This window comes from Schistocerca americana, chromosome 8, assembly GCF_021461395.2.
Source record: "Schistocerca americana isolate TAMUIC-IGC-003095 chromosome 8, iqSchAmer2.1, whole genome shotgun sequence".
Lineage (NCBI taxonomy): Eukaryota > Metazoa > Arthropoda > Insecta > Orthoptera > Acrididae > Schistocerca > Schistocerca americana.
Window position 1 is genome coordinate 523593539 of NC_060126.1, and position 13145 is coordinate 523606683.

Here is a 13145-nt window from a genome sequence, read left to right on the forward strand (position 1 = left end):
AACACACCGTTGTTGTTTCTGTGGTCTTCAGTCCTGAGACTGGTTTGATGCAGCTCTCCGTGCTACTCTATCCTGTGCAACCTTCTTCATATCCCAGTACCTACTGCAGCCTACATCCTTCTGAATCTGTTTACTGTATTCATCTCTTGGTCTACCTCTACGATTTTTCCCCTCCACGCTGCCCTCCAGTACTAAATTGGTGATCCCTTGATGCCTCAGAACATGTCCTACCAACCGATCCCTTCTTCTAGTCAAGTTGTGCCACAAACTCCTCACCAATTCTGTTCAATATCTCCTCATTACTTATGTGATCTACCCATCAAATCTTCAGCATTCTTCTGTAGCACCACATTTCGAAAGCTTCTATTCTCTTCTTGTCCAAACTATTTATCGTCCATGTTTCACTTCCATACATGGCTACACTTCATACAAATACTTTCAGAAACGACTTCCTGACACTTGAATCTATACTCGATGTTAACAAATTTCTCTTCTTCAGAAGCGCTTTCCTTGCCATTGCGAGTTTACGTTTTATATCCTCTCTACTTCGACCATCATCAGTTATTTTGCTCCCCAAATAGCAAAACTCCTTTACTACTTTAAGTGTCTCATTTCCTAATCTAATTCCCTCAGCATCACCCGACTTAATTCGACTACATTCCATTATCCTCGTTTTGCTTTTGTTGGTGTTCATCTTATATCCTCCTTTCAAGACACTGTCCATTCCGTTCAACTGCTGTTCCAAGTCCTTTGCTGACTCTGACAGAATTACAATGTCATCGACGAACCTCAAAGTTTTTATTTCTTCTCCATGGATTTTAATACCTACTCCGAACTTTTTCTTTTGTTTCCTTTACTGCTTGCTCAGTATACAGATAGAATAACATCGGGGAGAGGCTACAACCCTGTCTCACTCCCTTCCCAACCACAGCTTTCCTTTCATGACCCTCGACTCTTATAACTGCTATCTGGTTTCTCTACAAATTGTAAATAGCCTTTCGCTCCCTGTATTTTACCCCTGCCACCTTCAGAATTTGAAAGAGAGTATTCCAGTCAACATTGTCAAAAGCTTTCTCTAAGTCTAAAAATACTAGAAACGTAGGTTTGCCTTTCCTTAATCTTTCTTCTAAGATAAGTCGTAGAGTCAGTATTGCCTCACGTGTCCCAACTTTTCTGCGGAATCCAAACTGATCTTCGCCGAGGTCGGCTTCTAGCAGTTTTTCCATTCGTCTGTAAAGAATTCGCGTTAGTATTTTGCAGCTGTGACTTATTAAACTGATAGTTCGGTAATTTTCACATCTGTCAACACCTGCTTTCTTTGGTATTGGAATTATTATATTCTTCTTGAAGTCTGATGGTATTTCACCTGTCTCATAGTGCTCTGTCAAACTCTTCACGCAGTATCATAACTCCCATTTCATCTTCATTTACCTCCTCTTCCATTTCCATAATATTGTCCTCAAGAACATCACCCCTGTAAAGACCCTCTATATACTCCTTCCACCTTTCTGCTTTCCCTTCTTTGCTTAGAACTGGGTTTCCATCTGAGCTCTTGATATTCATGCAAGTGGTTCTCTTTTCTCCAAAGGTCTCTTTAATTTTCCTGTAGGCAGTATCTCTCCTACCCCTCGTGAGACAAGCCTCTACATCCTTACGTTTGTCCTCTAGCCATCCCTGCTTAGCCGTTTTGCACTTCCTGTCGATCTCATTTTTGAGACGTTTGTGTAAACACACCAGGTGAAACATAGTCCCTCCCCTCAGGAGAGAGTACACTAACATCGCGCAACGTCGCCCCTAGCGTGGGTAATGGCTGGCCTCAGTATGGACAGTCCACAAGTTACTTCAGGTATGCCATAGACAGCTGAAACACCTCATTGCTGATTAGACCCCATAGAGCTTCCGAACTGAGGGGATGTCGACTGCACGTTTCTCTCGCTTTTCCGAATACTCCTAGACATTTTCAGTTGGTTTAACTTCGAGCGAGTTTGCAGGTCAGTCGAGGGTGAGAGGGTCCTTCCCCAGCATGCATCCTCTGTCGTCTTACCAAATTCTCGCCCCTCCTCACCCACATCGAACACCTGAGCGCCTCCTATACTATCTGCAAGCTAGTTCCCAATAACTGCATTGTCGGCCCTCTGATCACCAACTCTGGTATGCTGCCGCGTCCTTACAAACACATATCACCGTTCCTACACTGACGCAGACACTCAGTACCCTGTCCCGCGGAAACTTCAACCAACCCCCTCTCCCAGATTATGAGATCCGCGCTGATATTTATCCCTCCTACCAACTTTAACTCTTTGCGTCTATTCCACTTCATATCAATAGTCCTATCTTTTTCCTCTCCATGCGTCCCCATTCCTTTCCTCTTGTTACTACTACCTTACCCACACACCAAACTTCTCGTTACGCTCTGTCTTTCCCACCTTCTGCGTTCCCACTATCTGCACCAATCCCTAGTTTCATCTCCATAGTTACCCTGCCTAACTGATTCCTATATTTTCTATCCACACTCCTCAGCTCTATGAATCATATTCTTCTCTTCCGAAGTATTCTCACGCAGAGAAGATTTTAAGCGAAAGCGCAGTGCTTCATTTTTTTTCTCAGCAAAACTTTGGCGTTTTGCCATGTGTTAAGTGGAAAAGAGGTAGAGGACTGCACGGCTGGTCAAGAATCTCTTCACTCAGCGTGAATATGTCACAGATGTGCTTAGAAAAATTGCAATCGAGAACTACAAAATTTCAAGAGTGCACATTCGAAACTAGTCAACATATGTACACTGATGAGCCAAAACAATATGACCACCTGCTTGACAGCTTTCTGTTCGTCTTTGGAACGAAATACATCATTGATTATGCGTATCAGGGAACCGAGAGTTTGTTGGTAGGTTTGCGGAGGTTTGTGGCATTAGATGTCTACGCACAGGTCATGTAGTTCGCGTAAATAACGGACCGCTGAGTTGCATAAGCCGTGATGGTGCCCCATAGCGACCAGCTGGGTTTCATAAGACTTACATCAGGCGAATTTGGACGCCGAGACATCATCATGAGTTCACTATAATGCTCCTCAAAGCACTGTAGCACAGTTCTGGTTCCGAGACACGGACAATGATACACCTCAAGCAAGAAGGGATGCAGGTGGTTCGCAACTGTCAGCATGTCTTCGAGTGCTACCAGAGGTCCCATGCAAGCGCAGGAGAGCGCCTCCCATAGCTAAACACTGCTGTCACCAGCCTGCGTCCAAGCGTCGGGCCGCCGTTCACCTCGATGACGCCTTTCGTGGAGACGACCAGCGACCTACTGAGTCGACGGAAGAGCGGACACGTTTCCATTGATCGACGGTCGAATCCCAATGGTGCCGTGCTCACTGCAGCCGTAATTGACGACGTCGTTGGATCAACATGTGAACATGTAGGGGTGGTCTGCTGCTGAACTCCATGTTGAACAATGTACGATGAACGATGTGCACCGAAACACTTATGCGTGCTCCAACATTGTTCGTTTTCGGCAGAGATTACCATCCGTCCTACGTTACAGAGCAAACAAGCCTCCGAATCCCACGTTCTGTGAAGAGTCGAGGACGTCCAACCATTTAGCGCCAAGTAGTAGTTTCACTGTCCTACCTGTTTCTCTAGATGCCCACGACAGTGGCATGTAAACTATCGAAGAGCTTCGCCGTTTACGAGATACTCGTTCGTAGGCTCTGCGTAATAATAATCTGTCCTTTGTTAAAATCGCTTTTCTAAATGTATTTCCCCATCTGCAACCCATATCTTCGCTACTTTGATCCCCCGCCCGTATCTGCTCCTCTTACACACTTTTGTTACTGCGTCACGTGCCCGCAACGCCACCAGGCGGCATCCAACGTCGCTGTTAGCAATGGTCACAGTGTTTTGCTTTACCAGTGTACAGTGTGTGACAAAAAGTATCCGGATACCCGTATATAGTGCGGGATTGGCCAGCAAGTGACATGAGAGGAGGACACACCAGAGTAAGAGGAGTTGGGGAGTGCGTATTGTGTTGTCAGTAGGGAAGCAGCGACAGCAGACTGAGTTCGTCAGGAGAGCTCAGTGATCTCGAACGAGGACTAGTCATTTCATGTCACCTGGGTAACTTATCCACCAGGGACATTTCAAGCTTTCTAAAGCTGCCAAAGTCGACTGCCGGCGATGTGATGATAAAGTGGAAACACGAAGGAACAACCGTAATTAAACCAAGAGGAAGCAGATCTGATGTTCTGACTGACAGGGACCATTGCGCTTTGGGGAGGGGAGGGTCGTCCACTAACAGGTGTCGAGGTACTACTGATTACATAGTGTTCTGCTCCCTACCGAAATCACTTTCGGTACCCATGACACCGTTTGCAGGTGTTTGAAACTCTAGAATTTTTTTATTTTATGAAAAATGAGCTGCTATATTTTAAACTTCATGTTTTGAAAAAACTCAAATTTTATGGTTAATTAGCTCAGTTTTTACCACAGTTTCTAATAGATTTGGAAAATTCTAGAGTTTCATACACTTGTAAGTATGATTTTTATGTTGTGCAAAATTCATCGAAGTATCTCTCTTACTTATAAATAAAAGTGTATCTGTAGCAACAAATGCAGCCAATAGTAAGTGAAATAGTGATGAAATTTCACATGTAAAAAAAAATTATTTTGTTATGTTGTTGAACTTCCAGTACTATGAGTGTGAATCCTGAATCCTTCCTGATCATGCTGACAGAGTTTTAAGAATTTATTTGTAAAAGTATAGACAGGGGAAATTAAAATGTCCTGTAGTGCCTTTGATGCTCCAAGTCGCCCCGTTAACGATTCATCTTTATGTTCCCACTGGGTGACTATTTATTTCGTATGGTGAGTTTACTGGAATTACGACAAGAGCTGCACGTGGCGAACGTCGCTCGTGGGAGACGCAGTGCGCGAGGCGCGGCGGCCCCTACTCACCGCGAGCCCAGCTGCATGCCGGCCACCAGGATGTCGAGGTCGGGCGACTCGCTGAAGTAGCCGGAGTGGATCTCCGGCGCGCCCCACACGGGGTCCGACTGGTTGAGCAGCACGGCGCCCCGGGAGCGCGGCGCCAGCAGGATGGGCCGCACCGTCACGCCGTCGTAGTAGGCCAGCGGCTCCACGTTCGTCTCGACCGCCTCGGCCGGGTCGCGCAGCAGGTCCGCCACGTTGGCCGCGTCGAACGAGTACTGCAGGTCGGGCCGGTCGTGCTCCTCCTCGAACTGCGACTGCGCGAACACCCCCACCTGCGGCGCACCGGGCAATAACATACTCTTACATACGATGCCATTTCTTCACTCTTTACACGTGCTTTCAAAACTGTCGACTTCGACGTACTAGCAGAAAGAACGTAAAATCTTCGATCCCCTGTCGTGGCAGAAGCCGCTAACGAAAAGGTATCAGTGGACGAACATAATCTGGAGGATCAATATTAGGGCCATTGTTATTTTTTCGTCCAAATAAACTACATATTGCTTTTGTCCCCCACTTCACCGACCATCACCTGTATCTAAGCAGCAGCTCAGAATATATACACTACATAAATTCTGTTAATGAAAATCTCCATACTATTTATATTGCCTCATCCACTGTTACCATCCACGTGCTTCAGACGAGATGTGCCAGACCCGTTATAACTACCCGACAATCGGCGAAGGTAACGTTAACCGACAGACCCCTGCATTTCTACACAGGACCAGTACACTCAGGTGACAAAAGTCTTGGGACGTCTCCTGATATCTTCTCTGACCTCCTTTTGCCCGGCGTTGTCGAGCAACTCGACAAGGCATGGACTCAACAAGTCGTTGGAAGTCCGCTGCGGAATTGAGGAAGTGTTGTGGGTGCGGGATTTTTTTGCACGAGCCGACCGCTCGATTACGTCCCGTATATGTTCAGTGGGATATATGTCCGGTGATCTGCGTGGCCAGATCATTTGGCTGCACTGTTCAGAATGTTCTTCAAACCGATTGCGAACAACTGTGGTACGGTGAAATGGAGTATAGTCATCTGTAAAGATCCCATCCTTGTTTGCGTACATGAAGTCCATGAATGGCTGCAAGTGGTCTGCGTGTAGCCGAACATAACTATTTTCAGTTAATGATAGGTCCAGTTAGACAGGAAGACCCAGTCCATTCCACGTAAACACAGCCCACGCCATTATGGAGCCAACACCAGCTTGCGCAGTGCCACAGTGCCACGTGCGCCCGTGGCTTTGTGGAATCTGCACCACGCTCGAACCCTACCATCAGCTCTTACCAACCGAAATCGAGACTCATCTGACCAGGTCACGGTTTCCAGTAGTCTAGGGTCCAACCGTTATGGTCACGAGCCCAGAAGAGGCGCTGCAAGAGACGACGTGGTCTCAACAAAGACACTCGCGTCGGTCGTCTTCTGCCATAGCTCACTAACTGAAACGTTCGTCTCATGTCCCAAACTGATTTCTGCTGTTATTTCACAAAGTGTTGCTTGGCTGTTAGCACTGACAACGCTACACAAACGCCGCTGCCCTCGGTCGTTAAGTGGACTTCGGCCACTGCGTTGTCCGTAGTGAGAGGTAATGCCTGAAATTTGATATTCTCTATGGCTCACGAAATATTTAATTCCTAACGGTTTTCGAAATGGAATGTCTCATGCGTCTAGCTCCAACTACCACTCCGCATTCAAAGTCTGTTAAATCCCGTCGTTTGACTATTGTCACGTCGGAAACCTTTTGACAGTTCCGCCAATGCACTGCCCTTTTATACCTTCTATAAACGACACTACCGCCATCTGTGTATGTACTTTTGGGACCAGAGTGTAGTTTTGACAACGGCCACCAGTTTAACTTTGATCTGGGAGATGCGGTTCAGTTCTCACATCTTTGACACCAGTGATAAGAGCCACGTGGCAATTTCATTATAGACATATACTGCAAACACCAACATTCGGCCACTGGACCGGAAACTATAAACTGCAGTCTCATCATTTGAAGCCTTTTATCGTTCTCAGTCTATGAGTAAAGGAAAGTACTAAAACCTATGTGTGCCAAAACATTTGTACCAATTCGAACATAATGGATTCCAGCGACTTAAAGAGATTTATTGCCCTCCTAGAAAACCTCGAAAAGTCCGTTTATTTCGTCAGTATCTCATCCGGCTATGTATTGTCGCCTCATAATCGAGTAAAATGCTACCGTTAAATAATAACCCCAGTCTGGATGCCACAGACTTTTTCTCGGACAAAGTAGCTTCAAAAAAATGGTTCGAATGGCTCTGAGCACTATGCGACTTAACTGCTGAGGTCATCAGTCGCCTAGAACTTAGAACTACTTAAACCTAACTAACCTAAGGACATCACACATATCCATGCCCGTGGCAGGATTCGAACCTGTGACAGTAGCGGTCACGCGGTTCCAAACTGAAGCGCTAGAACCGCAAGGCCGCACCGGCCGGCGACAAAGTAGCGCTATGGTTCAGGCACTGGACACTAATTTAGGAGGAGCCACCCAATCACTTATATTTAGATTTGCCATGGCTTTAAACGAGGTTGGAAAGCTTCCTTTGAAGACGCCGCGACCGATATCTTTTCCTAACCATTCCCGGTAAAAGATAGTGCTCCATTCCTAACGACATCGCCATCTACGGCATGTTAAAACCTACGTCACTACTGAGTAAGCCACCTGACGGTGCGTAGCGCAGGGTACTTCAGGTACCGTACCGCTAGTAATTGATCCCCCCTTTCCTGATTCATTCGCGAAGGGTGCGTAGGAAGAATCTTCCTTGCTTCTGACCTCCTTAGTGCCTCCTGTCTAAAATTTCAATTGACGGTACAGCTACACGTCCACGAAAGAGAACGTACGAGTCATTATAACTTTTCGCAGTTGAGATAAAAGGTCTCCTGATACGTACAGACCAGGGGTTCTGTCTTCATGAGCTGGAAAAACTGGCCAAAAACATCTGTTCTGCGTTCGTCAGAATTCCAGAACCTGTCCCCAGCACCGGACTGCTAATTTATGAATTCCTAACAACTCCCAAAAAGGGTTTATCCTGACAAATTCGGAGCGTTAAGCGCTTTCTCTGCCATTCTGTCTCTTCCAGTAGTCGTTCAGTGCTGCGATCACGCGGCTGTTTATGCAGGCAGTGGGAAATCTGAGCTTTCACTTCGAGCACAGTCGCCAACAGATGACACTAGAGTAACCGCACTAGATATTTCTGCTACATACATCCCGTACCACAGAGAAAGACACTAAATTTGTCTGTTAATATGTGTCACAAATAATGCTGGTAAATTCATCTTCCTCATGAATTGGTAATTAGCCGCGAGAACAGTAGAGCCCATGCCTTAGTGTAGAGAAGAGACTACTACTGCAGCCTCCGTCACGTAAACAACACGTATTTGTTAGTCGCAACGCACGCTGTCTTTAATGAGACAAGGCAGTAATGACAGCAGGTCGATGATTCAGTGACTTCATGTCTGCGAGATAAAATCTATCCAAGGGGAAACCCACACTAAAAGTTTGACCGGTTTTCGATCCAAGACTAAGAAGGAAAAAGTGGGTGATAAAAAACGGGGTGTGATTCCTAGGTGGAGTGGAGGTTCTGAAGGTTGACACTAACTGGTTCAATGACTGTTGCAAGTTAGTAGAGAAGGAAAGAGGATGAGAAGTGTCTGATGGCTGGCACCTTGTTCGCGTGTTCAAAACAGATCGTTAGTTCCCCTGTAATATGATGTATTATGTCTTACACAGAAAGAAAGAAACTGTTGAAAGAATCTGACGAACTTAGAAAGCGCCCTGCTTTCTCTAAGTACGACATTACCGAATTATTTTTCTTCCTGGTTCCGACTATCTAATTTAACTCTCTGACCGATGTCTCTGTCCACGTAATCCTCAAGGTCGGGGGCTACTTGGGGACGTTTACTAGTTCCACAAATAGAATGCACAGGGGAAGTAATTTGATTTATTTTTCATTTCTCCCGTAGGGGATCATATTTTTATTATGTGGATTTGTCGTCCCGAAACTCTCAATTCCAGATTTTATCTTGCATATTCATATTTTGCTTGCTCGTAGTTCTTAAGGTAGGCATTTTGGAGCCTATGTTTTCTGGTCATTTTTTGCTTCGAAACATCATTTGTGTCACATCACTGAATACTGAGCATCCCCCTGCGACACCCTGTATAACTTTTAACACATTGAAGAGCAACGTGAAAGTTGTCATCGAGATAAATACAAAATTACAGTAGAAGCATATTAAGAGTTGACATGCTCTTCTTACAAAAGGGTATACAAACCATTGTATATTCTCCGGTCTTTCAAGCAAAGCAGTGCGGTGGCACATGTCGGCAAACAGCTCGCGATGATGAGACGACTTTCTAACAGGTGGCTTGTAGCGTTGTATCTGTTCCGGCAACCAAAAAATGATGTGGTTGACATTCTTCACTTCAGTCGCACGTTGGAGATGCGACCAGACCAGTTCCATGAATATGCTTCCAGTAACAGTGGTCGCTGTTACAGAGTTCGTGAGTCTTCTGGAGCATCGATGTTTCTCGTGCCAAAAGTTAGTAATCAGCAGCGGATTCTGTTTGAAATAACGTTTGCTTTTGCATTTGTTACTCTGTGTTCCATTTGTCTCTAACTATTAATTTGTCTGTAGCTGGTAATTTCACGTCTGCCCTCTCTCTCTCTCCATCATAATACCGGATAGTGACGTCATATGTCTTAGTAGTTCTAGCGCTGATTTCGAATCAGAGAAGACAACGAACTTATTACAGCATACGTGTGGTCCGTAGTGTAGCTTTCACAATCGTCAGGTTCTTAGGTAACTTGAATTTCCTTGAAGTATGACAGCTACTATCCCAGTAAGCACAACCTCACCCGTCTTCATTCTTCGAGGCGTTGTGTAGAGGAGCCTTGAGCTGTTCAATGAGGTGCTCTGTCAACACGCAGCTACCTGAACGACCACAGCCCAGTTGTAGTTGCAATACACAGGCGTCTCGTTCATAAGTTGAGTTGCTCATCGTGCGCAGTCTGGCTTTTCAGCTGAACTGTCTCACAAGCTTCTCTGAATATCAATTCTTGCAAAATCTTGATGGGTAAATTTAGAGAGCAGTGTTGCGTACCTTCATTTACTGAGCCTGATTTCTTAACTCTGTGAGCCCCAGTGGTTTCTGCCTGAGACCTCCATTTTACTAAATTTATTTAAAGTATTGCAAGAGAGAGATTTCTAGTTGTACACTGAGGTACTTCTAGGAGTGTAGTGCATTGAAGCAGTCTGTCACAGCGTTCAAAACAACAGCCGTCGGGGAGATTGTGCTTTGTGGTTATAAGTGACTCTGTCATACGCTTAAAAAAAGAAACAAGAGCCATGTTGAGGAGATCGTTGGCAGTGGAAGTAAGTTATCGTAACGGAAATTTGATATTTTAGTACTCCTTTTATAAGTATGACGGAAATGAAACTACTGGGACGTTACGTAGTTGTGATACAATTTTTTTTCAGTTTTAGACTCCTTTTTGCATGTAATTTTTGTAGGCGTTATGAGTTGGTGGAAGTTTTGACATGTGGGAATTGGTTTAGGAAAAATCCGAGTTTGCTTTCAAATTTATGAAATGAAATGAGGGTGGTTGAGAAATGTACGACCCAGTAGTTCCAAATTGAAAAAATCTCCTTGAAAAAACGGATTGTTTACCTTTTGCCAGTTTCATCTCGCACTCGTTGCTTACTGTGATAAACAGATCAATTTTGTGAAAAAATTTACATTTACCCTTAATATGACGCGTATCCTTGGTCTTCTACGGTCTAATTGAGAATGACGTTATCGTCAGAAGTGGCCGATAGTGCTCTGAATAAACTCTGTTTTTAGCAAAAATGCTGTCTTAGAAGAAATAATGTCATGGTTGAAATAATTTCCAATGGCTTTGTAACGAAGCGCGAGAAAAAAATTGAGCATTTCTTTTACACTTTCGTACTGGCTGTTTCGACCTACTAATGTCGTAGCAGCGCATCTCTGAATCAGTTCAATGTTTACATTTATTCATATTTAAAGAGAGCTTCATTATGCAAGTGTAAATACTGACCGAAATATTTCACGTTTCCATACGATGAAGCATGGACGATTCTTCCCTGTAGACAACAGCTTCGCTAGATAACAATCGGACAGTGCTGCTGACACTCTGTGATAATTTGTTGATATTGAGAATATGTGCGACGCTATTACTTTTGCTTGGGACACACTCCGTGTTACTTTCGTTTCTGTTGAACGTTTGCCATCCGGTATATCGCAGTGGGCACTGTTATTCAAAAACTCATCAGGACGATGTATTTCACGTTAGAGATCCTGTATTGTCGCATCTTAGTTATTTATTAGTCGACAATGTGGCATAATGCAAAACTCCTTTCGGTAATCTAGGAAGACATTATCGACCTGTTCGCGAGCATCTACTGTCTGGAAGGTATCGTGTGTGAATGTTAGGCACTACGAGTTTTCATCAGGTGCATATCTTATTGTACCCCCATACATCAAGTAATAGCACAGCCTTATGCACCTAATAACAAGAATAGATAAAAACGGAAATCTACTTACAAAAGTTAAAATATGACGAGGAACATAGAATGCCCAACCATAGTTAAAAGTGTAATCTCCGTAGAACAGATGGTCAATTAATAAATTTTTTTGGCGAGAACATGGGCATATATGAACAAGAAGTAAACAGTGTTAAGTGGTTCGACCCCTATATATCAAATGCATACCAGGCTCATGAGCACCTAAATATGAAAACATATAAAACACAAGAGTACTTTCAAATATTAAAAGATAGTACACAACATGGGTGAGAATACTGAAGACCCAAACTTCGTAGTTGAAACCACGCTCTCCATAGGGCGCATAGTCAGTGCGGTTGGAGCTTTTATATACCTCGTCATGTCCTTGGCCATGTTTTAACGCGCACCTGTTCTTATAATTAGATGATTATGGCTCTTATGTTAGTTGAGGTACAGGGGTACAGTTGCTATTATTGTTTATTTCTTACTGTTTACCTACATTGCTAATGAGGTGGCTGTAAGCCAAGAGACCGGAGCACCTAATAAACAGTTGGTTCAAAGACAGATGTTTGCATCGCTTCAGATATCAAATGTACTACCACAGCTGCGGGTCCTCTGACGGCAGAGTCGTTTGTAAAAGCGAGATGTGTTTCACACGGTTTATTTTTCCTAGATCCTTGTGTCAAGCCTTAGCGAAAAGCTTCTTTTCCTGCGGGAGCTAGATAACTTTTGGGTTACTCTCTATGATCTTGAGGAACTTAAACGGCAGGGATGACCTGACGCACTGAACTGTTCACTACGGGAGAGGTTCTCGATTGATGTTGGCTGCTGCGGGGCCTAACTCCGCGCCGTAATTAGCATCTCACGTGGTACGCACTCAGCTGCAGCGCGAGGCCGGCAGTACCTGGAGGGGCCCGGTGGAGGCGAGCGGGCCGTCGCCGTGGTGCTGGTGCCTGCGGATGTCGGCGACGCGCTGCTTGTTGCCCGAGGCCGACGTGTTGGTGCGCGGCACGACGAGCACCAGCCCGTCCGTGGTCACGTGGTCCTGCAGGTTGCGCCCCACCGGCAGGTCGGACACCACGGGGATGCCGAGCGCGGACAGGTGCTGCTTGGGGCCCACGCCCGACAACATCAGGATCTTCGGCGAGTTGATGGCGCCAGCCGACAGGATCACCTGCGGGGAATGAGCGACTGTTTCGCGGCTGCTGCAGCTACAGTGTTTTCAGACAGCTGCCCTTTGCGTACAGCTTCTCCCAGCTACAGTACAGAGTGAGCAGCGCTTTCGTTGGAATTCAGACCTTACCTCCGTATTCTGAGGTATCATCTGTGACCCTCATAATATGAATGTTTTAACTGGTAAACAATCAGGTCATCTGCCAGTATGGAGAAGCATTGCTGGGGTAGAACAAAACGTGGTTATTGAAACCAAAGGCACAGACTGACAGTCCTCTTTTCGATGAGTGCTGGCAGGACATGTCTTAAGACACAAGATAACTACTTCCATTGTACTAGAGGATAATGCAGAGGGAAAAAATTGTAGCATAACACAGGCGTTGGTCTGTGTCCAACAAAGAATTCAGCTGAAGTGATTGGCAGAACACAGGAAATCGTGGCATTCCGT

At 45.2% G+C, this 13145-nt stretch overlaps 1 protein-coding gene across 1 annotated transcript in view; it reads right to left on the reverse strand.

Moving 5' to 3' along the window:
* Window positions 1–13145, reverse strand: part of LOC124545961 — a 252720-nt gene that overhangs the window by 135574 nt on the left and 104001 nt on the right. Inside the window, exons 5-6 of the mRNA XM_047124926.1 lie at window positions 12429–12698; window positions 4946–5253 (exon numbers count right to left, since the gene is read on the reverse strand). Of these exons, the coding sequence (XP_046980882.1) occupies window positions 4946–5253; window positions 12429–12698 (578 nt within the window). The remainder of the gene's footprint in view (window positions 1–4945; window positions 5254–12428; window positions 12699–13145) is intronic.